The 18,906-nt window shown below is 38.5% G+C and overlaps 4 protein-coding genes across 4 annotated transcripts; 3 read left to right on the forward strand and 1 right to left on the reverse strand.

The window, feature by feature from the left end:
- Positions 1-2,714: 2,714 nt before the first annotated feature.
- On the reverse strand, positions 2,715-4,731 carry GCK72_007849 (uncharacterized protein; the record flags this gene model as incomplete). The annotated part of the gene is made up of 4 exons (XM_053726491.1): positions 2,715-3,206; positions 4,257-4,538; positions 4,590-4,661; positions 4,708-4,731. The coding sequence occupies 4 exons, from the start codon at positions 4,729-4,731 to the stop codon at positions 2,715-2,717; spliced, it is 870 nt and encodes a 289-aa protein (XP_053590685.1).
- A 1,257-nt stretch (positions 4,732-5,988) lies between these two features.
- Positions 5,989-9,287, forward strand: GCK72_007850 (uncharacterized protein; the record flags this gene model as incomplete). The annotated part of the gene is made up of 3 exons (XM_053726492.1): positions 5,989-6,338; positions 7,456-8,183; positions 9,169-9,287. 3 exons carry the CDS (start codon positions 5,989-5,991, stop codon positions 9,285-9,287), a joined length of 1,197 nt encoding a protein of 398 aa, XP_053590686.1.
- A 223-nt stretch (positions 9,288-9,510) lies between these two features.
- GCK72_007851 (uncharacterized protein) lies at positions 9,511-11,231 on the forward strand (the record flags this gene model as incomplete). The annotated part of the gene is made up of 2 exons (XM_053726493.1): positions 9,511-9,606; positions 11,001-11,231. 2 exons carry the CDS (start codon positions 9,511-9,513, stop codon positions 11,229-11,231), a joined length of 327 nt encoding a protein of 108 aa, XP_053590687.1.
- Positions 11,232-14,778: 3,547 nt separating this feature from the next.
- Positions 14,779-18,524, forward strand: GCK72_007852 (uncharacterized protein; the record flags this gene model as incomplete). The annotated part of the gene is made up of 3 exons (XM_003097483.2): positions 14,779-14,853; positions 16,408-16,587; positions 18,162-18,524. The coding sequence occupies 3 exons, from the start codon at positions 14,779-14,781 to the stop codon at positions 18,522-18,524; spliced, it is 618 nt and encodes a 205-aa protein (XP_003097531.2).
- Positions 18,525-18,906: the final 382 nt, after the last annotated feature.

An 18,906-nucleotide genomic window follows, 5' to 3' on the forward strand; every position in this document is an offset into this window, starting at 1 on the left:
CTGCAAAATTGTGAAAAATTGATGAAAAACGTGAATTTTTCATTGAAAATACACAAAAAACGAGGATTTTTGTCGAAATTTTTGGTTGAAAATCGATTTTTTTCAAGCTTTTGAACAATTTTTGCTGGAAATCTGAAATTTTTACATTACTTTAGCCGATTTTTCAGATGATCTGGCGCACCTTTGACGCGTTTGAGTCTTAAAACCTCATTTTCAATAAAAAATTTACATTTTTGCGCCTAAGGCACGCCAGATTTTTCAAAAACCAAACTTTTGAACAATTTTTGCTGGAAATCTGAAATTTTTTACAAAATTGTGAAAAAATTGATGAAAAACGTGAATTTTTCATTGAAAATACACAAAAAACGAGGATTTTTGTCGAAATTTTGGTTGAAAATCGATTTTTTCAAGCAGAAAATGTAAAAAATTTCAGATTTCCAGCAAAAATTGTTCAAAAATTTGGTTTTTGGAAAATCTGGCGTGCCTTAGGCGCAAAAATGTAACTTTTTTTATTGAAAATGAGGTTTTAAGACTCAAACGCGTCAAAGGTGCGCCAGAACCTTGAAAATCGTGTGGTTTTCTACGAATTTTCTATTCGAAACGCGCCAAAGGCACGCCAGATTCCCTAAAAAACGCATTTCTAAACAATTTTTTGCTGAAAAATTGGGCTGTTCCTTGTCAAAATCGATAGTTTCGACATTTTCTGCTGAAAATGACCACAAAAGCAGAAAAAATTGGCTCAAAACGCGTTAAAAGTGCGCCAGATCGATTTTGAAGCTGAAAACTGAAATTTTTAACTTGAACAATCGCATAAAATAACAGTTTTTCAGCGTTTTTAACCCATCTGGCGCACCTTTGACGCATTTTGAAGCGGTTTGAGTGTCTGGCGCACTTTTTGCTCGTTTTTGAGTCATATCTTTTGAATTGTTCATAGAAAATGAGCTGAAAATGAGGTTTTCGTCGAAAAATTGGTTGAAAATCTTTTTGAGCTAAAAACGCCAAAAAATTACAGATTTTAAACAGAAATTGTTCAAAAAATGGTTTTTTTTTGGGAAACCTGGCGTGCCTTTTGCGCGTTTCTCGTCTAGCAAAATGGTTATTTTCAGTCAAAATGATCGTTTTTTTTTGAATTTAACATGCAATTTTTGGAATTTTGAGCGTTTTGAAATCTTAGAATCGAAAAAATGTGCATTTTTCACTGAAAATTAACGAAGAAAATCTGGAAAAAAAAAACAGAGAAAAGTAGTAAAATTGCGGCATAAAACCGGTCATAAATCAATAAATTAAAGAAAGATTTTTGAAAAATTATCAATTATTTGAAAAAATCATCATTTTGATAACAAAAAAAAGAAAAAAATGCAATATTTCAGAATTTTTACATATAAAAACGCAGCAAGAAAAGAAAAAAGAAAGAAAAAGTGGGAATAAAACTTATAAAATTGGGGAAAAAAGAGTGGAGATCGAACAAAAAATGGGCTTAAAACGGGAAAATCTATAAATTTAATGGAAAATTAAAGCAAAAAGAGGAGTTTTCAGCCATGAAATTATGATTTTCAGCCTCAGAGCCAGGATTTTTTCACTGAAAATCATTGTTTTGAGGCTGAAAATGTGGCAAAAAAACCCAGAAAAAAGGAATTTTCGGGTTAAAAATTGCGATTTTCAGCGTGAAACCCTCGATTTTCAGTCTTAAAACCGCGATTTTTCACCAAAAAACAAAGTTTAAAGCTGAAAATCGTAATTTTGACTGAAAATCGTGGTTTTTAAGCTGAAAATCATAGTTTCGAGGCCGAAAATGAGGTTTTTAGGCTGAAAATCCTGGTTTTCGGGGTAAAAAAAAAGGAATTTTTGAGTGAAAAAAAGGAATTTCAAACCAAAATCATGTCTTTTAAAAAAACCTGAAACCAAGATTTTCGACTGAAAACCATACTTTTAAGGCCAAAAATGAGATTTTTAAGTTAAAAATCTGGGTTTTCATTCTCAAAACCACTACTTCAAGCTGACAATCTTGGTTGTTGGGTGTTTCAGCTGAAAAAGCATGATTTTCAGCCTCGAAACAATGATTTTCGGCATAAAAACCATGATTTTTCACTGAAAATCATGGTGTTGAAGCCGAACATAATAGTTTTTAGGCTGAAAATTATGATTTTTAGGCCAAAAAAGAGTTTTTTAAGCACAAAAACCGGGATTTTAGGCTGAAAACCGAGGTTTTGAGGCTAAAAATTGCAATTTTAGTGTGAAAAATAGAGATTTAAGTCGTATTTTCAGCCTCAAAACCATGATTTTGAAGCTGAAAATCTTGATTTTGAGGCTAAAAACCGAAAAATTTGGTATTTTTAATGAAAAATAGGGGTTTTGAGGCACACAATTATGGATTTCAAGCTGAGAAACCGGAAAATTTAGAATTTTTGGGTGAAAATTAAGGATTTAAAGTCAAAAATCAGGATTTCTTTCAGAAAAAAAGGATGAATTTTGAACAAAAATAAGGGCTTTGGACTGAAAATCACAATTTCCCCCCTGGAAACCACAGTTTTAAGAGGAAAATCAAGGTTTTCATCTAAAAATACAGGTTTTGAGGCGGAAAATCATGGTTTTGAGGCTAAAAATGAGATTTTCAGCTTCAAAACCACGATTTTAGGCTGAAAATCATAGTTTTTAGGTTAAAAAATGAGGTTTTTGAGGCTAAAAATTGCAATTTTAGGCTGAAAAATAGAGATTTAAGTCGTTTTTCTTGTCACTTTCGGTATAGGCGCCACAAATCCATGATTCGATTCATTAGAAGACGTCGTTCCACCAGCAGATGACGTCGACGGCAAATCAGAATTCGTTTGTATAATCTGATATTCTACCGTACCCCTTTCCGTTTCATTCTGAATACATTGGAACATCGGTACTACTGTAGGGGGCGTGGCTTTCGGTGGGAGTGGGCGTGGCTTCTCCACGACGCTCCGCCCACTATTCCAACCAGCTTTTTGAGTCGTAGAATTCCGTCTTTTTGACTGAAAATCTGTGGTTTCCGCTTGTTTCGCCGGGAGAAAATCGATTAGAAAATCGAATTGTTCAGATTTTTGGACGGCCGTCGCGATATCGGCCTTCTGAAGGATACGACGACGTGCCTCATTCACGTGTTGCCATCCCATTGCTGTCATTTCTTCGATAAAGAATTCAGCCGCTTGAGCCATGAAGATTGGAGCATCAGAGCCGACGAACTGGAAGAAATATGACTTTTTCAGTCGAAAATCGGTCAAAAATGAGATTTTTTCACTAAAAATCGTTCAAAAAACTCAATTTTCTGTCGAAAATCACTGGAAAATAGCGTTTTTTTTCCTTCTTTTTTTCAAAATCAACACTTGATTATCATAGAGCGCACATGCCACGAGCGTTTTCGAACAACAGAAACCATGTTTTTTAAATAGTTTCTAACACATTTTACTCCAAAATTTCGATCTTTTGGATCAGAGCTGAAAAATCTTTTAAAATCCCCGAATTTTCTAGAGTAAAGATGCCATTTTTAGGCAAAACTGGCATTTTTCCACTGAAAATGGCTCAAAAATGCTCCAAAAATAGCTTTTCCAGTTAAAAATCGGTCAAAAGTAGTGTTTTAGATTCAAAAACCTCCAAAAAATCGCTTTTCACTAATTGAAATGGATGAAAAACACTATTAATAGGCAAAAACTAGCATTTTTCGACAGAAAATCGCTCAAAAATGCTCCAAAACTGGTTTTTACTGTAAAAAATCTCTAAGAAAACATACTTTTAAGACAAAAATCACTGGAAAAATCATTTTAGACTCAAAAAAAAGTCGAAAATGCTCTGAAAATTACGTTTTTCATGCAAAAGTGACATTTGTTACGCAATTTTTATAGTTTTCTGTACAAAATCGAACGGAAATGAGCAAAATCTCAATTTTGAGTCAAAAATTGCATTTCCAGCTAAAAAATTATAAAGAAATCCAGGTTTTCGACTGAGAATTGCTTTAAATTGACAAGAAATCATAAAAAAATCGATTTTCCATAGAAAAGTTCAAAAATTCGATAAAAAGTTCATTTTTCGAAGTGAAAACACGTTTAAATCGGTTTTCGACAAGCAAATTACGTTTGTAGCTCAAAAAGCCTCGAAAACGACAAATTGGCTGTTTTCTAGATAAAAAATCGATGAGAAATCGTCATTTTCCCGAGTTTTTGAGCTAAAAAATTCAATTTTCTCCGATTTTTCTCGATTTTCTCCAATTTTCTCCATCAAAATCTTCAAATCCTCACAACATGATGCACATCCTCATCGATTTTCATAATTTTCTTGACTCTAGCCATGGGAACACTCATATTCTTCGATTTCGTTCGCATTTCCTCCAGACCCAACGCCTCCATTTTCCGTTTTCTCGTTATCCAAAAATCTTCCGTCATTTCTTTCATCGTAGCAAACATGGGCGGTGCAATCGCATCGTTTATAGTGCCATGCGGGTAAGTTTGTACCACTCGCGCCTGCGGTTTCTTCTTTTGTGCGGCATTTGGGCGATTTTTTTGGAAATTCATGGGATTTGGCTGGAAAATCGATATTTTCGGGTTAAAATCATGCTGAAAATGGCTTAAAACCGTGTATGGTTGCTCGGTTTGCTCCACACTCGCCACGAATTCCACCGAATTTCCTCTTTCTGGGGGGCTCTGCTAAAAACTGGATTTTTATACGAATTTTCCCAAAATTTTTACTTACAGTCTCTTCCGAAAATTCCTCCATCACTATATATCCTTGAAAAATTAGAAAATTTCAGCAAAAACAAGCTAGAATCAAGTTTTTAGACTCTAAAATTCCTTATTACCTAACTGTCGTCAAGTCTGACGCATTGTACGCAGCTGACACCGTCACGCGCAAATGCAGAATGTTGCAAACGCGCTCTGATGGACACGATGACAATTTAATTTTTATTTTTCATTTCCCGCGATTTTTCCGGTTTTTTCGTGATTTTTTGAGGTAAAAATGCAGTTTTTGTTGATTTTTTGCAATTTTGAGGTGTAAAAATCATAAATTCACCTAGAAAACTGATAATTTTCGGGCTTCCTGCTGTAATTTTGGTCAAGATTTTCTTAAAACGAAAACCGACAGATTTTGACCAAGTTTTCTTGTTTTATGCTGTATTTTCTGTGAATTTATTGATTTCTGGGTGTTTTACAATTGAAAATCTATGTAAAACCTGCCAGAAATCAGATTTTTCTTGATTTTTGCTGTTATTTGTCATCATTTTTGATTTTCGCTCAATTTTGCTCATTTAAGGACATTTTTCAGCGGTTTTTGTCAATTTTGAGCTGAAAAAGGCGATTTTCTGACTTAAATTTGCGATTTTTGCTTAGTTTGGTGCAATTTCGAACAGAAAACTACATTTTCTAACGGAAATACCCCTGACCGATTTTTGACTGGAGAAACTATTTTTGGAGCATTTTCGAGCGATTTCAAGTCTGAAATTGGCGTTTTTTATCAATTTCAATCAGAGAATGTGATTTTTGAACCGGTTTTTGAGGTTTTTGAATCTAAAACGCTACTTTTGACCGATTTTTAACTGGAAAATCTATTTTTGAGCCATTTTCAGTGGAAAAATGTCAGTTTTGCCTTAAAAATGACATCTTTACTCTAGAAAAATTCGGGTTTTTAAAAGATTTTTCAGCTCTGATCCAAAAATCGTAATTTTGGAGTAAAAAGTGTTAGAAACTGCTCAAAAACATGGTTTCTGTTGTTCGAAAACGCATCCAACTCTGTTTTTTTTTCCAAACTCCTGTGAATTGTGGCATGTGCGCTCTGTTGATAATCAAGTGTTGATTTCGTCGTTTTCCGATTAAAATGACAAAGTTAACGTCAGATTATCATTAGAGCGCATTTGCCACTCTGATGCGGAAGCTATGCCCAAATTTTTATGGAATCTCACGTTTTTGTGTCATTTTTCCTTCATTTTCTTCGAATTTTCACTATTTTTCCTCCATTTTCATCATTTTTTTGCAGAAAATGGTCGAGCCAACGGGACCAGAAGTCGTCGTCGACGAGCGTACCAAAGCGCTCAACAACTACCGCCGAAAACTGGCCGAATGCCGTGACATCGAGCAAAAGCTGAAAGATTTGCGGAAGAAAGAGAGCGAACTGACAAAACAATTCGATAAATCGGAGAACGACATCAAATCGTTGCAATCCGTCGGACAGATTGTCGGAGAGGTGTTGAAGCAACTTTCAGAGGAGAAATTCATTGTGAAGGCGACGAATGGACCACGTTATGTCGTCGGATGTCGTCGTTCGATCAATAAGGAGGAATTGAAGCAGGGAACGAGAGTCGCGTTGGATATGACCACTCTTACCATCATGTTAGTACAGAAATCGTGATTTTTCGACGTCTGGGGCGTCTTTGGCGCGGATTTTGATCTAAACATCGCATCAAAGTTGGTCAAAAACTCAATTTTCGCGTTTTTCCTGAAAACCCGAGGGCTGGCGTGTCTTTGGCGCATTTTCCCTGAAAAACCGAAGGCTGGCGTCTCTTTGGCGCGTTTTTCCCTGAAAATCCGACGACTGGCGTGTCTTTGGCGCATTTTTCCTGAAAAACCGAAGGCTGGCGTGTCTTTGACGCGTTTTCGTTGAAAAACCGAAGACTGGCATCTCTTTGGCGCGTTTTCCCTGAAAAACTGATGGCTGGCGTGTCTTTAACGCGTTTTTCCTTTAAAACCCAAAGGCTGTCGTCTCTTTGGCGCGTTTTTCCTGAAAAACCGAAGGCTGGCGTGTTTTTGGCGCGTTTTCTGCTTTTTCGAGTAGGTTTGAGATTAGCTGGCGTGTCATTTGCGCGCTTTCTATCTCTAGCTGGCGTGTTTTTGACGCGTTTTTCAGTTTGCTGGGGCGTCTTAAGCGCGTTTCCAGAGCAATGAAACCGAGATGCTGGCGTGCCATTGACGCTTTTCGGCTGTGTTTCGAAGTCTAGAATCGGTGAGAGACACACCAGACTTCCCCCTATCATCTTCTCTGCTCAAAAACCCGAATGACGCAAATAGAGTCGCGCCTAATTAATTGACTTAATTAACTCAATTAGGCGTCTCTTTCGCTGAAACCAAGTCAGACGGGGGGTCATGGGTCTCTCCGTGACATTTCCATAAAAAGAGCCCTGAAATTGGATTTTCAGCTCAAAACACACTCATTCTCAATTTTGCTCGAGAAGGCAGAAAACGCGCCAAAGACACGCCAGCCATCGGGTTTTCAGGGAAAACGAGCCAAAGACACGCCAGCCATCGGGTTTTTGAGCAGAAAACACGCCAAAGACACGCCAGCTATCGGGTTTTCAGGGAAAACGCGCCAAAGACACGCCAGCCATCGGGTTTTTGAGCAGAAAACGCGCAAAAGACACGCCAGTCTTCCGGTTTTCAGGGAAAAACACGCAAAAAAGACGCCAGTGTTTCCCATTTCTCCAGAAATTCTCACTCAATTTTCAATTTTCAGGCGGCAACTGCCCCGTGAAGTCGACCCACTCGTCTACAAAATGTCTCACGAAGACCCGGGAAACATCAGCTACTCGGACGTCGGAGGGCTCGCCGAGCAAATTCGTGAGCTTCGTGAAGTCGTCGAGCTGCCCCTCATCAATCCGGAACTCTTCCGCCGTGTCGGAATCACTCCACCCAAAGGATGTCTTCTATTCGGACCGCCCGGAACCGGAAAAACACTTTTGGCGCGTGCAGTGGCGTCTCAATTGGATTGTAATTTCCTGAAAGTTGTGTCCTCCGCTATCGTCGATAAATACATTGGAGAATCGGCGAGAATGATCAGAGAAATGTTTAATTACGCCAGAGATCATCAGCCTTGCATTGTATTTATGGATGAAATCGATGCGATCGGTGGACGCCGTTTCTCGGAGGGAACGTCGGCGGATCGAGAGATTCAACGGACTCTTATGGAGCTTCTCAATCAGTTGGACGGATTCGATTCGCTTGGAAAAGTGAAGGTTATTATGGCGACGAATCGACCGGATACGTTGGATCCGGCACTTCTTCGTCCTGGACGACTCGATAGAAAGATTGAAATCGGATTGCCGAATGAGCAATCGAGACTTGAGATTCTGAAGATCCATTCGAATAAGATTACGAAGCATGGAGAGATTGATTTTGAGGCGGTTGTTAAGTTGTCGGATGGATTCTCGGCGGCGGATTTGAGAAATGTGTGCACTGAAGCGGGTACGGATGGAAGAAAATCGCTAAAAATAGGCAGAAAATAGATAAAATAGATAGGATAAATGTTCAAAGACTCAGAATTGAACCATCTGAAGCTTAAAATAACTGAAAAATCACTTAGAAATCTGAATTTTAATCCGGTTCCAGTTTTCAGTGGGAAATCATATTTTGGGGCTGAAAAAAACGGGAAATTTCGGTCAAAAATAGTTTTAGGGTCGAAATTTGCGATTTTTCCTTTTTAAAAAGATGATTTTTGAGCAGAAACGGGATTTTTAAGTGAAAAGTTACGTGCTTCTGTGAAAAACTAGGATTTTGGTGTTGAAAACCATGAAAAAAAAGTACAAAATCGTGATTTTCCTCTGAAAACTGCAATTTTGAGGCGTAAATACTAATGTTCTGGCTGAAAATGTGGGAAAACCGGATTTAATAGACAGAGTTCAGCTAAAACAGGCATTTTCAGCCAGAAAAATAGTGAGTAAAGCTGAAAATTGCAGTTTTAACAGGAAAAAAACGATTTCATATTGCGAAAATGACGAAAATTATAATCTCTCGAGATTTAGAGCCAAAAATTAAGGTTTTCAGTGGAAAAACTTGATTTTTGGCTTTAAATCTTGAGAGATTGTGATTTTCCCCATTTCCGCAATATGAAGTCGTTTTTTTCCTGAAAAAGACAGAAAATTGAGATTTTTTGCTGAAAAAGTGTTTTTCAGCCTAAAATTCTTGAAAAAGTGCCCTTGACGCCTATTTCATGTCTGGCGCTCCTATGGCGCGTTTTTGTTTGGCTGGGGCATCGTTAGCGCTTTTCAGGACGGAAAATTGTATTTATTGGAAGTCAGGGGCGCATTCAGCGCGATTATGAGACCTAGAAGTGTCTGGCGTGTTTCATACGCGTTTTTCTAGAATTTTGAGTGGTTTTGAACAAACTGGGGCGCCTTTGGCGCGTTAAACTTCTCATTTTTTATGTCGAAATCATCAAATCTTCTTTCAGGAATGTTCGCAATCCGTGCTGAACGTGAGTTCGTCATCGACGAGGACTTCATGAAGGCCGTCCGTAAAGTTGGTGATGCGAAGCGTCTCGAGTCGAAACTCGACTACAAACCAGTCTAATTTATTTATCTCCTCTTTTTCCCCTCAATGTTTTATCCCCGTTTTGATTTCTCTGTGTAAAAAGAAGAAAATTCCCCATAAATTATTATTTTTCCCCCGATTTTTAGCCAATTTTGACCTTTTTTGAGCATTTTTTGAGAGTTTTTCCACCTCTTTCACCTATTTTCAGCATTTTCAGCCTAATTTTCACCCCTCAAACCTATATATTAACCCCTCTGAAAGTATGCAGGGCTATCCATCGATGGCCTCTACAAGCACCAAATCGGCGGTCGCTCGAATCACTGGAATCCCATATTCGGACATTGATGAGCTCGAAACCGTGAGAATACCAAAGGAGGAGCAAGACGCTGTGCTCGCAGAAATCGCGAGGATTCAGAAGGCGGAGAACCGAAAAAAACGAGAAAAAGGAGGTTCGAATCCCTCTTTTGAGCTGAAAATCGGCTGAAAATCCGATTAATTTTGGCTGAAAATGTCACTGACTCGGTTTCAGCGGAAGAGAGACGCCTAATTGAGTTAATTAACTTAATTAACTCAACGCGACTATTTGCGTCATTCGGTTTTTTGAGCAGAGAAACCCGTCTGGCGTGTCTTTGACGCGTTTTTCCCTGAAAACCTGAAGTCTGGCGTCTTTTTGGCGCGTTTTCCTCTGAAACCCCGAAGACTGGTGTGTCGTTGCCGCCGTTTTCCCTGAAAACCCGATGTCTGGCGTGTCATTGGCGTGTTTTTCCGAGAAAACCCGAATCCTGGCGTGCCTTTGGCGCGTTTTCTGCAAAATTTCGGAAGAACTGGAAGCTGGGGTGCCGTTGACGCGTTTTCTACCTTCTCGAGTGGAATTGAGATCGTCTGGCGCGACTTTGGCGCGTTTTTCGCATTATAAATCCAAAAATGTCGTATTTTTGGTGTAAAATGCATGATTTTTCAGATTTTTTCCATAAAAATTCAGAATTTTCAGCCTGCTGGAAAAGCAGGAGAGCCGCCTCAAGCCGATCATCAATAAATTTAAAATTTATTAAAAAAGTGAGAAATATTGCATGATTTCTGTTCGATTTTGTGAAATTTTTATGAAAATTCCACAGAAACGCGCCAACGGCGCGCCAGACACATTCAGAGCTAAAATCGCGCCGAATGTGCCCCTGACTTCTTATAAATACAAATTTTCCTCCTGAAAAAGCGCTAACGACGCCCCAGCCAAACAAAAACGCGCCATTGGAGCGCCAGACATGAAATAGGCGTCAAAGGCACGCCAGACACTAAACATCTTCCCGAACAACGCGTCCAAGGCGCCCCAGTTTTTACCGAAATTCTTGAATTTCATAGACAAAACGCGCCAAAGGCACGCCAGACAGTGTTTCCGATAGATGAAAAAGCGTAAATGGCACGCCAGAATCCCCTTCCGTGTATTTCAAATCGCGTCTAAAGTGCCCCAGCCACCTTACAATTGTTTCAAATTGCGCGTCTAAGGCGCCCCACATTCCCACCAAATATTTCAAATCGCGTCAACGGCACACCAGCCATTGCTATTGTTTCAAATCGCGCGTCTGAGGCGCGCCAGTCCCCTTCCAAATACTTCAAATTGCGTCAAAGGCGCCCCAGATTTCCATCAAAACTCTTGAATTTCTTAGAGAAACGCGTCAAAGGTGCGCCAGCCTCCTCGCAATCACTTTAAATCGCGTCAAAGGCGCGCCAGCATGTAAAAATTTCTGATTTTTCCAGACGAAACCAGCTGTCACCTTCGCCCCGCCCACCACGTCTTCTACTCATATCTCCAAATCTTCGTCTCCATCAAAAGAAGCTCCGCCCCCTCCTCCTCCATCGTCAACGTCTTCTGGGTCTTCTGAAGACTTCGCCCGTCAATTGGCACTATTCGAATCGGGAACTCCGCTGAAATGTGTCAGAATTCCGAAAAGAGAGCAACATCACGCTAAAATGGTCATTTATGGATGAATAGTGCGATTTTCACCCATTTTTTCATATTTTTTGTCCTAAAATTCCTATTTTTGACCCATTTTTCACTCTAAAATCCCTATTTTTCCCCTAAAATCCCTATTTTTGACCGTGAAATTCGCTCTTTTTCATGATTTTTTCCTTTAAATCCCCATTTTCCGCCGAATTTCATCGATTTTTCATGATTTTTTGCCCCTAAAACACCCAATTTGTCCTCTAAAATCCCTATTTTTCCACTATTTCCATCGTTTTTTCATTGATTTTCCCCTGAAATTTTTATTTTTCACCGATTTACTTCATTTTTTTTGCTCTAAAACCCCATTTTCGACCCAATTTCATCGATTTTTGCCCTCTGAAATCTCTGTTTTTGATCGGTTTTTGAGGATTTTCAGTGATTTCTCAACTCAAATTGCTGGAAATCGGTGGAAATCAGCGAAAAATCACAAAAATTTGAAGAAAATCGGTGGAAATATCATTGTTTTACGTAGTTTTACACCTAAAATTCCTGTTTTTCTCGTGTTTTTCTGACAAAAATAGCTTGAAGAATTATATTTTTCCCCTCAATTTCTGCCTCAAATCCCTATTTTTCACTCGATCTCCCGCCATGATTTCATTCTTTTTTTTAATCAATTTTTCATCGATTTTTCTGTAAATTTGTATAATTTCCACCTTAAAAACGCGATTTTCCATCAGTTTTTCCCCAATTTCACCTATTCCCAACTGATTTTTTGATTTTTGGTCTAAAATCTCTATTTTCGATCGATTTTTGAGGATTTTCACTGATTTAATGTGATTTTTCCGGCTAAAAATGCTGAAAATTGAAGAAAATCGAAGGAAAATTGTATTTTTTCTTCTGATTTTTGATACTTTCTATTTCCCCCGCCTTTCCCATTAATGATCTCTTTATCATCATCATTTGTATTCTTCCATTCCATAAACAAATCGATACACACTACACACCTACCTACCCACCTAACAGTAGTTACTTATTGTTGTGACTTGTATCCTATAGATAGGAGACTGTGATGATGATGAGAGTGAGTGAGAAGAAGAGAGAGAAAAGAAGAAGAAGGACAAAGGAAGAAGGGTTGTTCCACTGCGGTGACACCATCACTTTTCACACAGAAATTCAACTTGTTTTATTTCTTTTTTTCACTTTTTATTGGAACTTTTTTGGGCAATTTTTGTGTTCTTGAGGCTATCTGGCGTGCCTTTGACGCCTTTTTTACTGATTTCAGTTAGAGCATTGTTTGCTGCATTTAGACCCCCTGTGAGGGGATGTTGGCGTGCTTTTGACGCGTTTTGTCTATGAAATTCAAGAATTTCGGTAAAAACTGGGGCGCCTTGGACGCGTTGTTCGGGAAGATGTTTAGTGTCTGGCGTGCCTTTTACGCCTATTTCATGTCTGGCGCTCCTATGTTTTTGTTTGGCTGGGGCGTCGTTAACGCCTTTTCAGTTATTCCAGCACTATTATATTGTGCAACAGAGTTGCGCGGAATTCCGACTTCCGACTTCCGGGCTGTTTTTCACTTCCGACTTCCGGCTTCCGACTTCCGTTTTTAAAATTTTACTTCCGACTTCCGACTGCCGTTTTCGGATGTTTACTTCCGACTTCCGTCATTCCATAATTGTGGAATTTCCGAAAAGTATATTTTGCAGAAATGCAGGGAAAAATGGTCTAAATGGACAGAAAATAGTCTTTTCTTCAGCCAAAAACTAATTTTCCACTGATTTTCGCGAATTTTATGAACTTTTTCTAGGAGTTTTTGAATCTTTGCGAAAAAATCTACTTCCGACTTCCGACTTCCGACTTCCAACGTCCGGGCGTTTTTTCACTTCCGGCTTCCGACTTCCGTTTTCAAAATTTTACTTCCGACTTCCGTTTTAGAAAAAAACACTTCCGCGCAACTCTGTTGTGCAAGACTGTAAAATACAAAAAAATTGAGCGATTTGCCATAAATATTGCCTATTTTTGACTGTTTCAATGCAATTTTCGGCAAAAATTTTATTCATTCTTCACCAAAAAATCGCTTTTGTTAAGTTTTCTCGCTTGAAACGCAATATAATAAATTGAAAAACATATTAAAATGTCGATCTCGGCGAGCTGTATGTCTCAGATATGATAGAGATCGAGAAAAAATGCGATAATCCATTCTAGCCCGGCCGACGGCACATTAACGTCTATTCATCCGGCCCGTATTATACCATAGACATACAGTACCTGACACATCAACTTCTGCTGTTTTCAGTGGAAAATGACCAACTTTGAGAGTGTGCCATAGTAATCCTGATTGCCACACACCATGAAAATTTTTAATGAATTATATAGATTGAACATAGAGCTCCATTTTTGTAGTTGACAACTTTTTTGTACGGACACTCCTTATAGTCATTTTAAGACGATTTGCACTATTTTGCACTGAAATTGGTCGATTTAAGGGGGAAATTACTTTGTCGATATGTAACTCTTTGGAGAATGTCCGCACAAAAAAGTTGTCAACTACAAAAATGAAGTTCTATTTGAGATCTATATGATCCATTAAAAATCTACTTGATGGGACAATAAGTATAACCATGACACACTCTCAAAGTCCGACCTTTTTTAAAAACCAAAACTTACTATACTTTTGAGCGGTACTGTAGAACTCGTTGAGATCTACATTTTGGTATATTTTTTAACCAATAATATTGAGTTTGACGCGAGTTATGCGTCCGTTTTTAATTATGACTAAAACATGTCCTGTTTCACGGCAATTATCAATTTTCATTCATAAAATGGTCATTCATGAATGAAAATACCTCCATTGTTATGTGGGGGCCACCGCGTAACTCGCTTCAAACTTAATATTATGAGCTGAAAAATATACCAAAATGTAGATCTCGACGAGTTCTACGTATCTGTTATAATACGGTCCGGATGGCTATTTGGTAATGTGCCGCCGGCCGGATATGAATGGATTTGTTGACTTTTTGATTTTCGAATTTTTCTAGTTGAGACACTTCCAGATAACTCGGTCTTTTTAAGAGCTTCCTTTCCAAACTAAAGTTCAATCGCAAGATATAGGTCGAGGCTACATCGGACTCAGTTCCCCGAATTACTACAAATCAAAATGTGAAAATGGGCGGCCAAAAGACTACCGTAACCCGTCAAAAATCAGATTCTTGTTTATTTTGTGCTCCTCCCCCTCCCCCTCTCCCTTTTGCTCCAAATTTTGCTCTTTCTGCTCAAACAAGGAAGCGCCTTGGGCCTTCCGGAAGGAAACCCCATAAATATTCACTTTTCTTTTTTGCATACCTCCCACTCCGCTTCTGGTTTATGACCCCCTTTTCTCCCGTCAGTCTCGCCCCTTTGTGACCTCTAAAATCGGATAATCTTGGCAAATTGCAATTTGCCAAGATTATCCTCTTCTTCCTCTGTCGTTTTCGTCGTTTTTTCTCATTCTTTCCCTCTTTTTAGGCTCCGCCCACTTCTTTTGAGACGAAAAGGAAAAGCAGTGCTTCATTACAACCCGATTTGCCTGCTGAAAATATTAAAAATTCTGAAAAAATGCGTCTCGAATTGACAATCCTGGTGGTACTAGCTGTCTACAGTGCCGCTGCTCCAGTGATGGGCGGTGAAAAGGTAATTAATGGGGTAATTAGGGGGTAATTAGACTTAATCAACTAATTCATCATAATCACTATAATTTGAGCTTGGTACCCAGAAAAAATTGCGAAAATTGGACAATTTTGAGACTAGTTGGGACGGTGACAAGTTACGACCTTACATCCGAGCTCTTACTTTGAGAGCCCGTCACGAAGCTCAAACTGATTTGAGCAAACTAAAAAATTGTATGACTGTATAGAACATGCCAAGACCTTCATTTTACTAGTAGACAACTTTTTGATAACTCCGCCCACTTTTGAGATATGCACCTTTAAAGTTCGCAAAAATTGAAGAAAACAGCCTAAATTAGTCATTTTTAACGTCGAAATGTGATTTTTACATCAAAATAACCGGAAAATTCCATTTCTGACGTTGAAAACTATACAAAATCTATATTTCCATGTCAAAAACCACATTTTTAGCAAACATTTGGTCGAGAAAAATTTGGCCGAGGCGCACCACTATGAGAATGGGTACCAGGGTTCGATCCCGCTTGGGGTCAATTTTTCTGATTTTTGATTTTTTTTCGTTTTTAGGTTATTTTATCCTGTAGATCAAATCTAGATCTCCAGTTTTGTAGTTAACACCTTTTTGATAGCTCCGCCCACTTTTGAGATATGCGCCTTTAAAGATTGGCTGGTGTGTCGGCGGCGCGCGACCTACTTTTGTCTTAAAGGCGCATATCTCAAAAGTGGGCGGAGATATCAAAAAAGTGTCAACTACAAAAATGAAGTTCTAGACATGCTCTACAAGATAAAACAAACTAAAAACAAAAAAAAATGCAAAAATTAAAAAGATTGACACCAAGCGGGATCGAACCCTGGTACCATTGGTGCACCTTGACCAAAATCTTCTCGGCTAAATTTTTGCTAAAAATGTGGTTTCCAACATGTAAAACTAAGTTTTAAATAGTTTTTAAAGTGAGAAATGGAATTTTCCGGTTATTTTGATGTAAAAATCACATTTTGGCGATAAAAATGACTAATTTCCAAATTTAAAGCATATCTCAAAAGTGGGCGGAGCTATCAGAAAGTTGTCAACTAGAAAAATGTAGCCCTAGATTTGATCTACAAAGTGAATTTATAAATTAAGCAAAAACTGGCAAGTTGCAACAATTTTTTTGAAAATGGCGGTTTTTAGTCGGTTTTTTGCTGATAAAACGTACTAATAAGGAAGAAAAATACGTTCTAACCATTAATTAATACAGATGAAAGCTAATAATAGTGATTATTAACAAAATATGATCGGAAACACTTACTTTCTGCTTAAAAATCGTCTCTAGCGACCTCATGTCCAAAATCACATTTTGGCGTTAAAAATTACTAATTTAGCGAATTTCCAACTTTAAAGGCGCATATCTCAAAAGTGGGCGATCAAAAACTTGTCAACTAAAAAAATGGAGAACTAGTTTTGATCTACGTAACCATTACACATCTAAAATGATACCGTAACCCAGAAAGCCGTGACGGGATCTCAAAGTCAATTAGCCGATCGCAACCTATCTCAAATTTAAAATTTCTCAATTTTCAGACAATAAAACCCGACTACAAAGTAATCAAATACACATTTACCCGTGACAACGACACTGACGTCATGGACCAAGAACCCCCGAATCTTCAACTGATTCCTCTCGATTTTCTGTGTGAATTCTGTCAAGTGGTCATATTGAAATTGAAGGAGAGACAAGCGACCGAGCAGGATTTTGAGGAGGTTCGTAGGGGGTCATAGGAGAGAAAATGACATTTTAAGTGTGAGAGACTAAAAAGCTAAAGACGTGAGAATTCAGAATAGGTTGGAATTTTTGAAATCGGAGAGATATGAAGGGAGTTACGAAGCTTTTAGTGGGAAGAGACCAATTTCTGAAAATCGAAAATTCAAATCGCTGTAACTCCCTTCATATCAACCGTATGTAAAATTTAAAAGCAGATTCAGAATCCTCACGTCTTCAGCTTTCTAGGTATACTAAATTTGGGCGTGTAGGACATCCGGACACACAGACACACAGACAGGTATACACACAGACCTGTAGCAAAGCCAGAAACTTCAACGCTCTGAGCAGTGTCTGTCTGTGTGTCCATGTGCGTTAGTGTCCGGATGTCCGGGGGTACTGTATTGTGGACATCCGGATGCATAGACACACACACAGACAGACAGACAAACAGACATAAGAACCCACCAAACTACCTGTAGCGAGTGCGATATTAAGAGTGTTATGTGGTATCTGTCTGTGTGTCTGTGTGTCGGGGGTATCCAAATGTCCAGTATGTTCAAATTATATATGATTTCGAAGCTGAAGACGTGAGAATTCTGAATCTGTAAGAATTTTCAAAATCGAATTAGTTTGAAGCGAGATATAACAATTTAAAGTAGGTTTCTCCGTCAGTTTTTTCAATCTCTGTCTGTCTGTCTGTGTGTCCGGATGTCCAGCACACCAATATTATATATGTCTGAAAAGCTGAAGACGTGAGGATTCTGTATCCGTTTTCAAATTTTGGCTACGGTTAATATTAAGGGAGTTGCACCGGTTTTAGTTTTTGATTTTCAAGAGGTGGTCTCTTCCCACTCAAAGTTTTGTAACTCTTTTCAAACTTATCCGATTTCAGAAATTCTAACGGATTCAGAATTTTCACGTCTTCAGCTTTAAAATAATATATAATCTGATTAAACTGGACATTTGGACATCCGGTTACACAGACAGACACGAAAAACGTGGTTAAGATCGCTCTTCCTTTGTCTGTTTGTCTGTCTGTGCATCTGTGCTTCCGGATGTCCAATACACCCAAATAATATATCATTTTGAAGCTGAAAACGTAAGGATTTGGAATTTGTATTTAGACTTCGACAACGGTCAATATAAAAGGAATTACACCGATTTGAATTTTGATTACTTTAAAATCGCTATATCTCGCGTAAATTTAAACCGATTTCAAACATTCTAACGGATTCAAAATCCTAACGTCTTCAGCTTTATAATGATATATAATTTGAATAGACTGGACATTTGGACATTTGGATACACAGACAGACAAAAACCAACGGAGATACATTGATTTGAAAATTGGCTTCTTTCAAATCGTTATATCTCGCTTCAAAATTTTTTTAATTTGAAAAATTCTTGCGGATTCAGAATCCTAACGTCTTCAGCTTTATAACAATGCATAATTTAAGTAGACTGGACATCTGGATATCCGGATACACAGACAGACATCTCAGAAAATCGCTTAAAATCGCTGAAAATGCAATGTTTCCCCTATTTCCTCTATTCATACCCCATTTTCTTCCAGAAAATCCGTTCCGAATGTCTCAACTCGACGGAGAACGACTCCAGCAGCCTCTGTGATGTCATCAACCGAGTGAATCTAGATCGTCTGAAGAATGACGATCCGAAAGATATCTGTGACAGTCAGGGAATGTGTGTGGGCTCTGGAAATTCTGGAAATTCAAAAAAAGAGGAGACAGGACCGCCCGGCATGACTCCGGATCAGAAGTTGGGCGGTGGTGGGGGTGGAGACGCTCAGAAGACTCCAGAAGTCAAAAATTCAGAATCCCACGACGCCAAAGATTCTGAAATTGAGAAGCATTTGACAATTGACGAGAAGAGTGTGAATACGACGTTACATGTGGAGGATATTGCTCCGTATAATTAATAAAGATTTTATTTTATTTTGGACATCCGGACAAACAGACAGACATACGGATGGACAGACAGGTCAAAAACCAACAGAGATTTGAAAATTGATTCCTTTAAAATCGTTATATCTCGCGTCAAATTGATCGAACTTTGAAAATTCTAACGGATTCTGAATTCTCAGGTTTTTGGCTTTAAATTGATATATAATATGAACATACTGGACATTCGGACACCCGGACACACAGACAGACACCAGAAACACAAAAAATGCTCAAAATCGCACTTACTACAGGTAGTTAGGGGGATTCTTATGTCTGTCTGTGTGTCTGTGTGCCTATCCATCCGGATGTCCACAATACAGTAGTCCCGGACATCCGGACAGTAACACACATGGTCAC

This window comes from Caenorhabditis remanei, chromosome II, assembly GCF_010183535.1.
Source record: "Caenorhabditis remanei strain PX506 chromosome II, whole genome shotgun sequence".
In the NCBI taxonomy this organism is placed as follows: domain Eukaryota; kingdom Metazoa; phylum Nematoda; class Chromadorea; order Rhabditida; family Rhabditidae; genus Caenorhabditis; species Caenorhabditis remanei.